The following is a 15904-nucleotide window of genomic DNA, read 5'->3' as shown; positions in this document are numbered from 1 at the left end:
GGTATCCCTCTACTCTTGCACCAGCCTGAAGTGTTCCATAAATATAGCCAGATCACCCCACATGGAAATGGCTGGCCAGCCTGGAATTTCCCCCACAGACAACAAGTTTTCCCTGTTTGGCCCCTTCACCCATTCCTGCATTATTTTCAGTCTCCTGCCTGGCTTGCCAATTGTCCAAGGATGGAGGGAACAAAAAGTGCCCAGTGAACTGAGGAGGCATCTTGAGACCAAAAAACAAGGCAGGCAGCTCCATATAATCACTGGATCAGTTTATTATAGGGTAACTTACTCACAGGGTAGTATTAGGATCTGGAGGACAACGATCAGGAAGCATTCGCAGCTACACTCCACACTGCCAAGGAGCCGTTGGGACAATTTTATAGTTAACTTAGGGTATGGAGGTAGATGCTTGGAAACAGGACATTCATTCCTAAGTCAGAATGAATGGTAACTAGTCTTGTGGGCACTGGGAGTACATCAGCAAATGTTATCACCATTGTTTTGGGACTAACAGAGCATAGAGGCCACAATATCTATTAATTACAAAGCTCTTTATGACATAGAAGTGATTTATTGTACCCTGGGTAGGGTCAGCGGTAGGACAGGAGAAACTGTAAGGGCCCAAGATAGCATCAGCTATGCTAACAGCCATACAGTGGGTCTAGGTGTGGTCAGCCTGATCCCTCCATTATAAAGTCTCCTGTGTGCCTAATTTTTTATTTGTAAAATGTGAATAAATTAAATATGCCCTCTCTACTTCAAGAAGTTTTGTGTGAAGGGAATGGTATCACAGGTTTGAAAGTACTTAGTTCTAAGGAGCCATAGTAGTCAGGCCAATTCTGGATTTTCTGCTAGAGAGTCAGATCTGAAGGGACTACCGTTTCTCCAAGGCCCATGGTTTTCTTTCCGTTATCTTACTAACCAACACTTGTTTGGGGTTTGGCTTTCAGCTGCAATGTTGTGGTGTAAATGGTACAAGTGATTGGATGGGCAGCCCACCAGCATCTTGCCCCTCAGACCCACAAGTTAAGGTAATTTATTTTCAGAAACTTTTCTGCTATTGGTCACTGTGGTTAAACTTTTAATTACCTTAGAAACTCCAGTCGTACAGGACCTAGTCCTCCCAGCCAGAAACAGGAAACCTTAAACAAAAGAGAGACCAGGGAAACAACTCATATAACTAGACAAATAAGAAAAACAAACAAGAAAAAAATAAGTTCATCTAGATTAGAGATGCCGTGAAGAATCTTGCTACTCTAAACTATTACATTAGAGGGGGAAATTTATGTGATAGTGGCAGAAGACTATGTCTAGATTTTTCTTGAGCAAGAATTAGGTCTTCTTATGGTTGAAAGTGAAATTGTAAGGTTGAAGCAGAAAAGCTTCTCTCTACCTGTTTCCCTGCTCTCCTTCCTTGGAGATGGCAGCATCCAACCCTTTAGCAGAATGCATCATAAGTGAAGGAGTGAGGAGTTGGGGAAGAGAGAGTTGACAGAACTTCTGACTAGACCCAGAGAAGAAGCCCACATCAACTTTCAAATAGACTAAGTCCCTAAGGTCCTCACTTGAGGTTGTTTGGAAATCTCTGGAATTTGGGAGGGTCTGTGAAGAAGGACTGGGACACCTACCAACCAGCAACTGCCCTGCAGCTTGGCAGGCCTATTATGTTTACTGGCTTTTGAAGCAGAAGCTGAAATGCAACCAGTCCTAGGATTGCATAGCCTATATTCCCATTTGCCAATCCCAAGACACTAATGAATATTCAAAAAACACAAAGACATATGTTGTTGACCTGCCTCTTAGGATCTAGTTTAACTCAGTGTGTAAAGATCTAAGACTTCTACTTTAGATGACACTGTAATGATAATAATACCAGAAAAGTCTCTAGTTTAATGTTTTCTATTTTATGCCCATTTCTTCATCCATATAAAAATAATAAAAATATAATGCCTGGCCTAAGTCTCTTGGCATAAGGCAAAATACAAACTATCTTCCCAAATAAACCTCCTGATAAAGTTGAGTAATATAGTAGCGTCATTTGTACTTGTAATTTTTTCTAGGGTTGCTATGTAAAAGCAAAACTGTGGTTTCACTCCAATTTCCTGTATATCGGAATCATCACTATCTGTGTATGTGTAATCCAGGTAAGAGCTTAACCAGAGGATTACTTTGAGGATTAAATGAGATGTCATGTAATTTTTAGAATGGTACCAGGTACAAAAATATGAGTTCCCCCAGTAAAGTAGAAAATGATGTTATTACCAGTTTAAGGCATACAGAAAATATGCTGTAAGATCTATCTGGTCAATTTATCCCTAAGAGAAATGAGTGTTTCATTGTCAAATTAAAAGCCACCAAGCAGAACCTTACTTTGGTCCCTCACAGAGCTGGTCTGGAAAAGCCTGTGATGAATAAAGCATTCTACTTGAAAAATTGGCCTTGTGTGCTAAGCAGGAGTTGGTGATGAAAACTGTAATCAATTTCCTCATTGCTTCTCTGCTTAGTTTGACAAGTCAGGGGTGAATGGGTGATAGTTTTTTTTTATTATTATTATTATGTGATATTTCTACCATTTTTATACCCAAGTTTCTTGAGTATATGACAGATTAGCTAAGACCTAATCAAGAAGCTCAGAGAGAAATGATTTTTCTCTACTTGAAAACCAAGGAGGCCTAAGGCAAGGGTAAAGATCACTCACTGCACAAAGTATTGACCTGTGCAGAGCTTGATTATACCAGCAGCAGGACTTCTGTGATTTATTAAGGAGACAAAAGGTGTCCCAACACTTTATACTCTACTGTCTTGCCATCATTACCCCCACTTGTCTCCCCACTGCCATTCTAAAGCTAAAGGAGAAAACTCCTGAGAAAGAATTAGAAGTGAGAGTAGGAAGGGTAGTCTCAGTGTGATGGACAATTTCTTTTTCTCTGAGACTGATTCCAGGGACTGTGGGTGAGATGTTTCCGCCTGTAAAGACCTCACACTTTCCCAACTGTTTCCTCAGGTATTGGGGATGTCCTTTGCACTGACGTTGAACTGCCAGATTGACAAAACCAGCCAGGTCCTAGGATTATGACCTGTGGCTGCCTTGTGCTGGAAAGACTTGTTTCATCACTGGAAATCCAAAACCACTTGTAACATGAAGCTCTAAATGACCAACTCCTGAACTGGTGTCTTTGTCCCCCTCCCACCTCTTCCCTGTTGAGTCCCTGTCTCATACAACCAGAGAAAAGGGTGTTGGTCAGGCACTTCCCATCTCAGATAGCAAGACAATCCTTTATCATTCATGGCAGCAGCCTTGTCACTCATTAATAACTGAACATTTGTCAGACATGAAAGTCCAAGAGAACCTGTGGTACTAATGGCTCAAGATCAAAGGATGGGTCTGCAGCTTGGGTTTTTGCATCTTCCCATTGTCAAACAAGTCTCTGGCCTCTAAATCATGCCCAGTCCACTCTCCAAAGTCAACCAAGAGATAAGCTTAAGGGAGCTCTGGGGCCAGGTTCATTGGATCATTGTCACAATCCTGTTTCCTTTTGACTGGGGGCCTTGGCTACAGGAATGACAGAGTACCCTTTCTCCAAAGGTTAGGTTTCATTTCAATTTCTTTATTAAAGGGTCTTATTGATTCATCTAAGTCTTTCCAAAATAAACTATCCAATGACTCACACCCTGATTTCAGCCAATCTCTTAGCCTTTGATTTACATAACTATAAAGGAATTCAGCAGGATAGGTATTTCTGGTGGTTTAGGTAATAATTACATTCAAAAGAGTTCTGGTGTTATTTCTCTTTCAGATAAGGTTTTGTTAATGTACTGTTTTAATTCTTCAATAAATAAAATAGCTTATGCTCTGTCAATCACTACATTCTCATTCCTTTGTCTCAAATATAATTTCCATGACTCAGCCTAATTGCCCTGCCAGCAAGTTAGGGATATTAGTTATCTATTGCTGCATAATGAATTACTCCAAAACTTGTCGCTGAGAACAATGAACATTTATTATCTGACAGTTTTTGTTGATCATGAATCTGGGAGCAGCTTTATTGGGTGATTATGGCTCGTGATCACTCACATGACTACAATCAAGATGTCAGCTGCAGTCATCTCAAGTCTCAACTAGAAGAGGATACACTTCCAAGTTCTCATATGGCTCCTGATAGGCATCAATTCTTTGCCACATGCACCTTTCCATAGCACTGCCTTATGACATGGAAGCTGATTCTCCCCATAGCAAGGTATTCAAGAGACAGCATGAAATACAGCACCCAAAACAAGCCATACACTCCTTTTATAACCTAACTCAGAAGTGCCATCACATCAGTCCTGCTGTATACTTTTCCTTAGAAGTAAGTTGAAAAGTTCACACTCAAGGGGAGGAAATTACACAAGTGTGTAGATACTATGGGGTGGAGATCACTGGGGGCTATCTTAGAGGTGGTCAACTACACCATGTTTGTTGGGTCAGGAGAAGCTAAATTTAATTGTCTATATGATAACCATACTTTGAAAGCAAAAGATCAGACCACATGTAATACAGAGTCAAATGTAGAGAAGTTAGAGAAAGGGGTGACAGAATTGGTTTCTATTCTCAAAGATTTGTGTAGGATCTCCAACTTTCTTTTAGGAAAATTGGTCAAATTCATAGTAGTTTATAGGGAAATGTATATCTTTTGCACTTTCCTGAGGCAAAGGAGCAGAGGAGACATTCTCATGATTATCACAAGTATCAAACATGTCTCACATTCAACATGCACAAAATAAAACTTATTATATCTTCCAAGCCTGTTTCTCTTCTTTGTTCCCCCATATCAGTGAGTGATAAGACCACCTTCTGGTTGCCATAGCCAGAAACCTGGGCTTTGTCCTAACTCTAGCCTGCCCTTCACTCCCAACATCCAGTCAGTCATAAAGGTCTAAGGATTCAGCTACAAAATACCTAATTCATCCACTCTCCCCATTTCATTTCTTACCTATATTCCTTCAGTTGTCTACTATCTGTTCTCCTAGTACCCACTATTGACCCCATCTAAGCTATTCTCCATACAGTAGCCAAAATAATATTTCTAAAACATAAATATAATCAGGAGACTTTCGAACCCTGGGTCAAGATGGCAGAGTAGGAGAAAGTGGAGTTTGCATCTCCTCACAGGTACAGCAGGGGTACATCAGAACAGTTCTCGCCGAGCACCTTCTAGGCATTGATGGGGAACCTTAGACACCTGGGGAACAGGAGGGGTCCCTGTGCAGCTGGGTGGGACATGGGAGGGAAGGAGAGAGGGAAGGAGGGAGGGAAGAGTGATGGAGACGGGACAGGGCTGGCACCCCTAAGGGGAGGGGCTGGGGGAGAAGAGAGGTTTCAGCACTCAGGGGGACACACTAGTGGCAGGGGGATCAGCAGGGACAGGGGGGACCTTCAAGGGGCGGGAGGTCAGAGGGGTGCCCTGCAAAGGTCTGTGGGGGTAGGGACGGAGTGGGGCCTGTGTGTGTGGTCTGTGCCAGGCCCCTACACACCCCAGCCTGGGTTGTGTGTCCCCTGGTGGGGAGAAGGGCTGCGTGCTGGACAGTGGGGTTTGGAGGGTGGACCCAGGGAGGGGAGGTGGGGAGGTGACCTGGGGTGGCAGGGGGAAGTGTTCCACAGCCAGGAAGGTTGGTGGAGGAGGCCCAGGCCACCAAGAAAGTGGGACGCAATTGTTGAGGGCAAGGCCACCATTGCAACACCCTTCTCTGCCCACCAGCCTGGCCTCCTTGGGCAGTGGCAGGGGCACACACCTAAGCAGGCTCAACCACCCCTCAAACCAGGGTTTTCCCCCACCACTGAGGCCCCAGCAAGCCTGCTAGTGTGCTGGGCCTGAGCCCTAACCTCATGGAGGTCTCTTCAGGCCATATAGGTCCCATGCCTGAGCCCTGCCCCTGCTGAGGCCTCCTCTGGCTTCTCAGGTCCCAATGGACCCAAGTACAACACCCCCCAGGGCTTCTGGGGGCCGCTCGGGTCCTGGTGGACCTGAGGACTGTCCCCCACAAAGCCTACAAAGGCTGCGCAGGTCCTGGTGGCCCATGTGCCGCCCCTGACAAAGCCCCTCCTAGGGCTGTGAGGGTCCAGGCAGGTCGAGCATCACCATTTTCCAAAGCCTCCTCAAGCCATGATGGCCCCTGTGGACACACCCATGGAAACCTGCCCCCAAGCTGGCTTACATGAGCACATGTGCTCTGGGTCAACTTCAGGAGCAGACACTGGTGAAAGAAACACACGCAGAGGTGGGGCTGACACAGAGGGTACAGATAACTACCTAAAGGTGTTGGAGGCCCTCCTGGGGAGACAGGGGTTGGATGTAGCTCACTGTGGGGGCAATGAAACTGATAGCAGAAGCACCAAGGAATTTTAATTTTTTAATTAAAAAAAGCTTTTTTTTCAAAACCAACTTTATTCATGACACATATTAAAAAAAACTCCCACCCCCTGGAAATGAGCTAAAAAAATAAACAAAATCCACCTCCCACTTCCATGTCCCCACTTCCTCCCATTCCCTCCAAACAAAAGGGGAAAAAAGGCAAAGGAAAACAAAACAAAAAAAAACCCCAAAACAGCCCAAAACAAGGTAGTGCATTTCCCCAGGGGAAAGGGGAAATTACACTGGAGCCACTGGGAGCAGATAGGAGATCCTCTGGCTACAGAATCCTGCAAAGAAAGACAGACACTCAAAACAGAAAAAGAAACACAAAAGGAAACAAAATAGATCACCAGGCAATCTGGAGGGGCAGGGAGCCAGAAAAGAGGGGTGGGGTGGGTGGTAGACCTGGCAGGACAGGAACAGGCAGGAGGGGACTGTGAAAGCTAGGGAGACGATGGAGGGAAGGTAACAAGCAGAACAGTTTGGTGTCCTTCCAGAGCCCTGGGTAAAAAAAAAACCTCCTACCACCCATGCCCACCTACCCTTGAGCAGCCCGCAAGGGGGCAAAGGGGGACAGGGAAACAGGGGGAGCAGCTTGCGCGGTTGAGACATGTCCATGGCGAATCCCCAGAGTGAATGAGCAGCCCCCTGCCCCACTCCCTGGGCCTTCCCTTACTCCCGAAAGCAGGTCGCTTCTCAGCAGTTAGAGTTACCCCCTTCCACAGTATATCTTTTTTTTTTTTTTTTGCGGTACGCGGGCCTCCCACTGTTGTGGCCTCTCCCATTGTGGAGCACAGGCTCCGGAAGTGCAGGCTCAGCGGCCATGGCTCACGGGTCCAGCCGCTCCACAGCATGTGGGATCCTCCTGGACCGGGGCACGAACCTGCGTCCCCTGCATCAGCAGGCAGGCTCTCAACCACTGCGCCACCAGGGAAGCCCCATCCTTTTTTTTTAATATTTTTTTTCTATCAAGGTCATCTTCTGCTTTTCTTTTTTTTCTTAATTCATTTTTTTTCCTTCTTTTCTCTTTTTTTCGTCTCTCTCCTCCTAATACACACTTTTTTTAGTAAGGGGAATACTATGATGTCGCTCTAGCCCGGCCCCTGTAGACATGACCCCAGGGCCTGTTGTTAAAACCACTGTAGAATAGAGAGTGGGAACTGTTGTAGTTGGTGGTCCGGGCACGGTATCAGGCTCGCGGGAAACCCCAGTCTGTTGTGCTGATGCCTGGTCTGTTGGTTTGTTTTGGGATCACCTTGATTTGTCTTCCTCTAAATAGGGACTCATCTAAGGCCAAGGAAGTCCTCACTGACTCTTTGTCTGAGAACTCTATATATGCAAACCCTTTGGGATGGCCACTAAATTTGTCACATAGTATAGTAACACAGTTGACTGAACCACAGCCATGAAAGTGTGCTTCCAGCTCTTCTGCTGTTGCACCATAGTCCACATTGCCAACATAGATGGAACGGGAATCGGCCTCCATCTTCTCCTCAGTGGACATGATCACTGAGCCAGCGTTGCCTGCAGGTAGACTCATATTCATCTGCTTCTCTACCTTGTTCTGTAGCTCCTTTAGCTTCTCAGTTTCTTCCTCCATCTCCCTGACTCAAGCTTTGATCACTTCCAGCTCTGAGTCCTCAATGGCGCCATCCCTCATGTCACCCTTGACCAGTCCCAGCTTCTCCTCCTCCTGGCTGCTGGGGGCTCCCTACCTGGGCCCAGGGCCTGGAGCTCCCAGGGGGGCACGGGGCCAGGATGGCTCCTCTTCGGGCTCAGGCTCTGGCTCAGGCTCCAGCAGCAGATCCTCAGGCTCCAGTTCCTCAGACTTCAAGCCTTTCCCATAGTACCCTGTGCCCCCCGGGACCCCCTCCCTGGCCTCCCCACCAGCCCTGGGCACAAGATGGTGCCACCGCCCCAGCCCGGAGCCCCAACCGCCCGCAGCCTCCACTGCTGCTGCCACCGCCACCACCACCACCATCACCCTAGAGTTAAAAAAATTTTTTTGGCTGTTGTGTTTTGTTGTTTCATTTTTATTTTTATTTTTCCTAATATATTTTTTATTTTTCTTATTTTATTTTTCATTCTTTGTTATTGTTCTGCTCTTTTTTGCTTGTTGTCTTTTTTTGTTTCTTTTTGCTGCACCTCATGGCTTGTGGGATCTTAGTTTCCAGGCTGGAAGTTGAGCCTGAGCGCCTGTGGTGGCAACACTGAACTAACAGAGAACTTCAGACACCAGGGAACATTAATCTCTGTGAGCTCTCACAGAGATCCTCACCTTGGCACCAAGACCCAACTCCACCCAACTGCCTGCAAACTCCAGTGTTGGATGCCACAAGCCAAACAAGCAGCAAGACAGGAACATAACCCCACCCATCAACAAAAATGAGATGACAGAGAAATATGTTACAGATAGAGGAGCAAGGCAAAAGCCTGCAAGACCAAATAAATGAAGAGGAAATAGGCAATGTACCTAAAAAAAAATTCAGAGTAATGATAGTAAACATGATCCAAAATCTCAGATATAGAATGGAGGCATGGGTCTAGAAAATACAAGAAATGTTTAACAAGGACCTAGAAGAACTAAAGAACAAACAATCAGTGATGAACAACACAATAATTGAAATGAAAAATACACTAGAGGGAATGAATAGCAGAATAATTGAGGGAGAAGAATGAATGAGTGAGCTGGAAGACAGAATGGTGGAAATAACTGTCTAGGAGCAGAAAAAAGAATGAAAAGAAATGAGGACAGTCACAGAGACTTCTGCAACAACATTAAATGCACCAATATTTGAATTATAGGGGTCCCAGAAGAAGAAGAAAGAGAGAAAAGACCTGAGAAAATACTTGAAGAGATTATAGCCGAAAACTTCCTTAACATAGGAAAGGAAATAGCCACCCAAGTCCAGGAAGGGCAGAGAATCCCACACAGGATAAATCCAGGGAGAAATATGTTGAGACACCTATTAATCAAACTAACAAAAATTAAATTCAAAGAAATATTAAAAGCAGCAAGGGAAAAGCAATAAATAACAGACAAGGGAAACCCCATAAGGTTATCAACTGATTTTTCAGCAGAAATTCTTCAGTCCAGAATAGAGTGGCAGGATATATTTAAAGTGATGAAAGGGAAGAACCTACAACCAAGATTACTCTACCCAGCAAGGATCTCATTCAGATTTGACAGAGAAATAAAAAGCTTTATAGACAAGCAAAAGCTAAGAGAATTCAGCACCACAAAACTAGCTATACAACAAATGCTAAAGGATCTTCTCTAAGTGGGACACACAAGAGAAGAAAAGGAATTACAAAAACAAACCCAAAACAATTAGGAAAATGGTACTAGGAACATACATATCGATAATTACCTTAAATGTGAATGGATTAAATGCCCCAACCAAAAGACACAGACTCCCTGAATGGATACAAACATAAGACCTGTATATATGCTGTGTACAAGAGTCCCACTTCAGACCTAAGGACACATACAGACTGAAAGTGAAGGGATGGAAAAAGATATTCCACACAAATAGAAATCAAAAGAAAGCTGGAGTAGCAATACTCATATCAGACAAAAGAGACTTTAAAATAAAGACTATTACAAGAGACAAAGAAGGACACTACATAATGATCAAGGGATCAATCCAAGAAGAAGATATAGCAATTTTAAATATATATGCTCCCAACATAGGAGCACCTCAATACATAAGGCAACTGCTAACAGCTATAAAAGAGGAGATTGACAGTAACACAATAATAGTGGGGGACTTTAACACCTCACTTATATCAATGGACAGATCATCTGAACAGAATATGAATAAGGAAACACAAGCTTTAAATGACACAATAGACCAGATAGATTTAATTGATAATTATAGGCCATTCCATCCAAAAACGGCAGATTACACTTTCTTCTCAAGTGCACACAGACCATTCTCCAGGATAGATCACACCTTGGGTCACAAATCCAGCCTCGGTAAATTTAAGAAAATTGAAATCTTATCAAGCATCTTTACTGACCACAATGCTATGAGATTAGAAATCAATTACAGAGGGGGAAAAAACGCTTAAAAAACACAAACACTTGGAGGCTAAACAATACGTTACTAAATAACCAAGAGATCACTGAAGAAATCAAAGAGGAAACCAAAAAATACCTAGAGACAAATGACAAACAAAACACAACCATGCAAAACCTCTGGGATGCAGCAAAAGCAGTCCTAAGAAGGAAGTCTATAGCAATACAATCCTACCTCAAGATATGAGAAAAATCTCAAATAAACAATCTAACCTTACATCTAAAGGAACTAGAGAAAGAAGAACAAACAAAACCCAAAGTTAGTAGAAGGAAAGAAATCATAAAAATTAGGGGAGAGATAAATGAAATAGAAACAAAGGAAGCAGTAGCAAAGATCAATGAAACTAAAAGCTGGTTCTTTGAGAAGATAAACAAAATTTATAAACCTTTAACAAGAGTCATCAAGAAAAAAAAGGGAGAAGACTCAGAAAAATAGAATTAGAAATGAAAAAGAAGTAACAATTGACACTGCAGAAATACAAAGGATCATGAGAGATTACTACAAGCAACTATATGCCAATAAAATGGACAACCTGGAAGAAATGGAAAAGTTCACAGAAAAACACAAACTTCCAAGACTGAACCAGGAAGAAAGAGAAAATATAAACAGACCAATCACAAGCACTGAAATTGAGACTGTGATTAAAAATCTTCCAGCAAACAAAAGCCCAGGAACAGATGGCTTCACAGGAGAATTCTATCAAACATTTAGAGAAGACCTAGCACCTATCCTTCTCAAACTCTTCCAAAATATAGCAGAGGGAGGAACACTCCCAAACTCATTCTACGAGGCCACCATCACCCTGATACCAAAACCAGACGAAGATACTATGAAAAAAGAAAATTACAGACCAATATCACTGATGAATATAGATGCAAAAATCCTCAACAAAATACTAGCAAACAGAATCAAGCAGCACATTAAAAGGATCATACACCATGATCAAGTAGGGTTTATCCCAGGAATGCAAGGATTCTTCACCATATGAAAATCAAACAACGTATACACCATATTAACAAACTGAAGGATAAAAACCATATGATAATCTCAATAGATGCAGAAAAACTTTTGAAAGAACTCAACACCCATTTATGATAAAAACTCACCAGAAAGTGGGCATAGTGAGAACCTACCTCAACATAATAAAGGCCATATACGACAAACCCACAGCAAACATCATTCTCAATGGTGAAAAATTGAAAGCATTTCCTCTAAGATCAGGAACAAGACAAGGATGTCCACTCTTGACACTATTATTCAACATAGTTTTGGAAATCCTAGCCATGGCAAACAGAGAAGAAAAAGAAATACAAATTGGAAAAGAAGTAAAATGTCACTGTTTGCAGATGACATGATACTATACATAGAAAATCCTAACGATGCCACCAGAAAACTACTGATGTTAGTCAATGAATTTGGTAAAGTTGCAGGATACAAAATTAATGCACAGAAATCTCTTGAATTCCTATACACTAGCAATGAATTAGCAGAAATATAAATTAAGGAAACAATCCCATTTACCATTGCAACAAAAAGAGTAAAATAGCTAGGAATAAAATTACCTAAGGAGGCAAAAGACCTGTATGCAGAAAACTATAAGATACTGCTGAAAGAAATCAAAAATGACACAAACAGATGGAGAGATATACAATATTCTTAGATTGGAAGAAACAAGTTTGTCAAAATGATTATATTACCCAAAGCAGTTTACAGATTCAATGCAATCCCTATCAAATTACCAATGGTATTTTTCACAGAACCAGAACAAAAAATTTTACAATTTGTATGGAAACACAAAAGACCCCAAATAGCCAAAGCAATCTTGAGAAAAACACAAAACAGAACAAAACAAACAAACAAACATGGAGGTGAAGGAATCAGACTCCTTGACTTAAGACAATACTACAAAGCTACAGTAATCAAGACAGTAGGGTACTGGCACAAAAACAGAAATATAGATCAATGGAACAGGATAGAAAGCCCAGAGAGAAACCAACACACATATGGTCACCTTATCTTTGATAAAGGAGGCAGGAATATACAGTGGAGAAAAGACAGCCTCTTCAATAAGTGGTGCTGGGAAAACTGGACAGCTACATGTAAAAGAATGAAATTAGGACACTCTCTAACACCATACACAAAAATAAACCCAAAATGGATTAAAGACATAAAGGTAAGACCAGACACTACAGAACTCTTAGAGGAAAACATAGGCAGAACATTCTTTGACATAAATTACAAGATCTTTTTGACCACCTCCTAGAGTGATGAAAATAAAAACAATAATAAACAAATGGGATGAAATGAAACTTAAAATCTTTTGCACAGCAAAGGAAACCATAAATGAGATGAAAAAACAACCCTCAGAATGGGAGAAAGTATACGCAAATGAAGCAGCTGAGAAGGGATTAATGTCCCAAATATACAAATAATACGTGCAGCTCAATATCAAATAAACAAACAACCCAATCAAAAAATGGGTGGAAGTGCTAAATAGACATTTCTCCAAAGAAGACATACAGATGGCCAAGAGGCACATGAAAAGATTCTCAACATCACTAATTATTAGAGAAATGCAAATCACAACTACAATTAAGTATCACCTCACACCGGTCAAAATGGCCATCATCAAAAATTCTACAAACAATAAGTGCTGGAGAGGGTGTGGAGAAAGGGAAGCCTCTTACACTGTTGGTGGGAATGTAAACTGATACAGCCACTATGGAGAACAGTATGCAGGTTCCTTAAAAATCTAAAAATAGAACTTCCATATGACCCAGCAATCTCACTACTGGGTATATACCCAGAGAAAACCATAATTCCAAAAGATGCATGCACCCCAATATTCATTGCAGCTCTATTTACAATTGCCAGGACATGGAAGCAACCTAAATATCCATCAACAGTGGAATGGATAAAGAAGTTGTGGTACATATATACAATGGAATATTATTCAGCTATAGAAAGGAATAAAATTGTGCCATATGCAGAGACATGGATGGACCTAGATACTGTCATACAGGGTGAAGTAAGTCAGCAAGAGAAAAACAAATATTGTATTAACACATATATGTGGAATTTAGAAAAATAGTAAACATGAACCTATTTGCAAAGCAGAAATAGAGATAGAGACATAAAGAACAAACATATGGACACCAAGGGAGGAAAGGGTGGGGGGGTGGGATAAATTTGGAGATTGGGATTGATATATATACACTACTATGTATAAAATAGATAACTAATGAGAACCTCCCGTATAGCACAGGGGAAAAGAAAAAGAAGATACAATCTGTTTGTTAGACATATTTTAAGGTAACCTTAAAAATGCATTCTAATATACACTAGGTGTAGACAAATACTGTTTCATTCCACTTATACGAGGTACCTATAATAGTCAAATTCATAGAGTCAGAATGTACATTGAAAGATGCCAGGGACCAAGGGGTGAGGGGTGGGTTGGGGAGGGGGAATGGGGATTTAGTGTTTAATGAGGACAAAATTTCAGTTTAGGAAGTTGAAAAATTCTGGAGATGAATGATGGTGAGATTTGCACAACAATGTGAATGTACTTAGTGCCACTGAACTGTACAGTTAAATATGGTTAAAATCATGTGTTTTATATTATGTGACTTTTACCACAATTTAAAAAATTACTTTAAAAAAATCAGGAGACTTTCCTGCTTGAAACCCTTCAATAACTATGTTTCTCTTAGAATAAAGTCCAGATTCCTTATTATGCCTACCAGGCTCTACATGATATGCTTTACTCTTAGGTCTTCAACCTCAACCCCTGCCATTACCACTCTTTTATTCTATGCTTTAATTATGTTAAAATTTATTTAGTTGTTCTAAGTTTTATCAGTACTAAACTTTTCGCACTCATCCACTGATACCCTTTGTCTGGACAATCCTTACCCTCTGCTTTCTCTAAGAAAGCTTTCCTTAATACTGTAAAGTTTAATATTGAAATTGAGCAGAACCCCTGAGGGGCTCCTGGGCACAAAATCCTTTCTGTCTCCCGTTTCTTGACTCCGTCTCCATGACCTTCCCTTAGTTCCAAAGGGCAGATTCCAACAGTTGTTAACCCGGGAAAGGAAGGGATGCAAAGACAAGGGAGGGGCAGCCAGGAAACAATAGTGCAGCCTTAAGGCATGGTCCTGGTTCCACCTCAAGGGATGCACATAACAATGTCTTTAAGCTCTTTAACATGTCATTATTCTGCATACCAGAGAAAGGCCTCCTGAGGCTACATTAAAGGAACCAGAGAAACTCATCAAGAAGATTACCTGAGATCAGATTAGAGGAGTAGAGGCTGCATACACACTAATCTTATCAGCAACCTCACCCTTGAACCATTGCTATAAAACTCCTCATCAAATCCTCCCCTGTTGGGACACATAGTTGTTGGGGCAGGAGCTCATTGTGTCCACCTTTGCCTGGCAAAGCAATAAAGCTATTCTTTTCTACTTCAACCAAAACTCTGTCTCCAAGATTCGATTTGGCATTGGTGCACAGAGGCTGAGCTTTCAGCATCAATATCTATTGAGGTTTTATCAAGTATGAGACAGTGTGCTAAGAACTTTACATACATATTCCTATTTAGTCTTGACAAAATGTCTCTTGTGTTTACCTCCATAACACACTCATAGAAATTCCATAGTTCTTATCACATTTTTTAATCAACTATTTGTCTATATTAATTATATTGGCCTGATCACATCAGAAAAAGAGAGGGGAAATGTAAAAATTAACTATAAATAAAAATTGGGCCATAACCACAGATATAGTTAAAATTTTACAGCCCTTGAGAGAATATGGTAAAAAAAAAATTAGACCAATCAATTTTTTAAATGTATGTGGTGGAGATAATTTTCTAAAATAATAGAAATCATCCAAATTGATTAAAAAAGAAAAAGAGGATTTCTGTTTCTGTTAAGACAACAGACAATATTACTAGACTAAACTTCTTATTTTAAATAACTAAGCTACTAGATAAAAACTTTAAAATGTTTTATTAAGAGCACTGTTGAATGCTTGCTTTGGCAGCACACATGCTAAAATTGGAATGATACAGAGAAGATTAGCATGGCCCCTGCACAAGGATAATACACAAATTTGTGAAGCATTCCATATTAAAAAAAAAAAAAAAAAAGCACTTTTGAGCAGCAAAGAAAGTAAGAAATTCTCAATCCAGGGATATAGTGATGGTGTGAACCAGATAGGTAAAAGGAATTTGAGGGCCTTTGCTAAACTAGGTGAACTTGGGTATCAGTTTTCGTAGTCTCATGGCACATGGAGTACAGGAGGAAAATTTTGTGATCTGCTCAAAATGGGGAGTATAAGAAGAGATCTTTCCCCATTTAAGTCAAAGACCCCAAAGGGTTTCACCTTAATGTAAGAGAGAACTAGAAATACTGCTCACTTTCACCA

The 15904-nt window shown here is 41.3% G+C and overlaps 1 protein-coding gene, 1 non-coding gene and 1 pseudogene across 3 annotated transcripts in view; 2 read left to right on the top strand and 1 right to left on the bottom strand.

Moving 5' to 3' along the window:
- CD53 (CD53 molecule) overlaps positions 1–3860 on the top strand; it is a 29820-nt gene extending 25960 nt beyond the window's left edge. For both annotated transcript variants that reach the window (XM_004325587.4, XM_019920130.3), the window contains exons 6-8: positions 951–1031; positions 2061–2144; positions 3005–3860. In XM_004325587.4, the coding sequence (XP_004325635.1) occupies positions 951–1031; positions 2061–2144; positions 3005–3076 (237 nt within the window). In that variant the 3' untranslated portion in view covers positions 3077–3860. The remainder of the gene's footprint in view (positions 1–950; positions 1032–2060; positions 2145–3004) is intronic.
- A 3595-nt stretch (positions 3861–7455) lies between these two features.
- Positions 7456–7992, bottom strand: LOC101337754 (polyadenylate-binding protein 2 pseudogene; annotated as a pseudogene).
- A 7516-nt stretch (positions 7993–15508) lies between these two features.
- LOC117309688 (U6 spliceosomal RNA) lies at positions 15509–15611 on the top strand. Its single transcript, XR_004524004.1, has one exon. It is a non-coding gene; the product is annotated as a U6 spliceosomal RNA (small nuclear RNA).
- Positions 15612–15904: the final 293 nt, after the last annotated feature.

Source organism: Tursiops truncatus, chromosome 1 (genome assembly GCF_011762595.2).
Source record: "Tursiops truncatus isolate mTurTru1 chromosome 1, mTurTru1.mat.Y, whole genome shotgun sequence".
NCBI classification, from domain to species: domain Eukaryota; kingdom Metazoa; phylum Chordata; class Mammalia; order Artiodactyla; family Delphinidae; genus Tursiops; species Tursiops truncatus.
The sequence above is the reverse complement of the archived record's forward strand: the minus strand, read 5'-3'. Positions and strand labels throughout refer to the sequence as shown.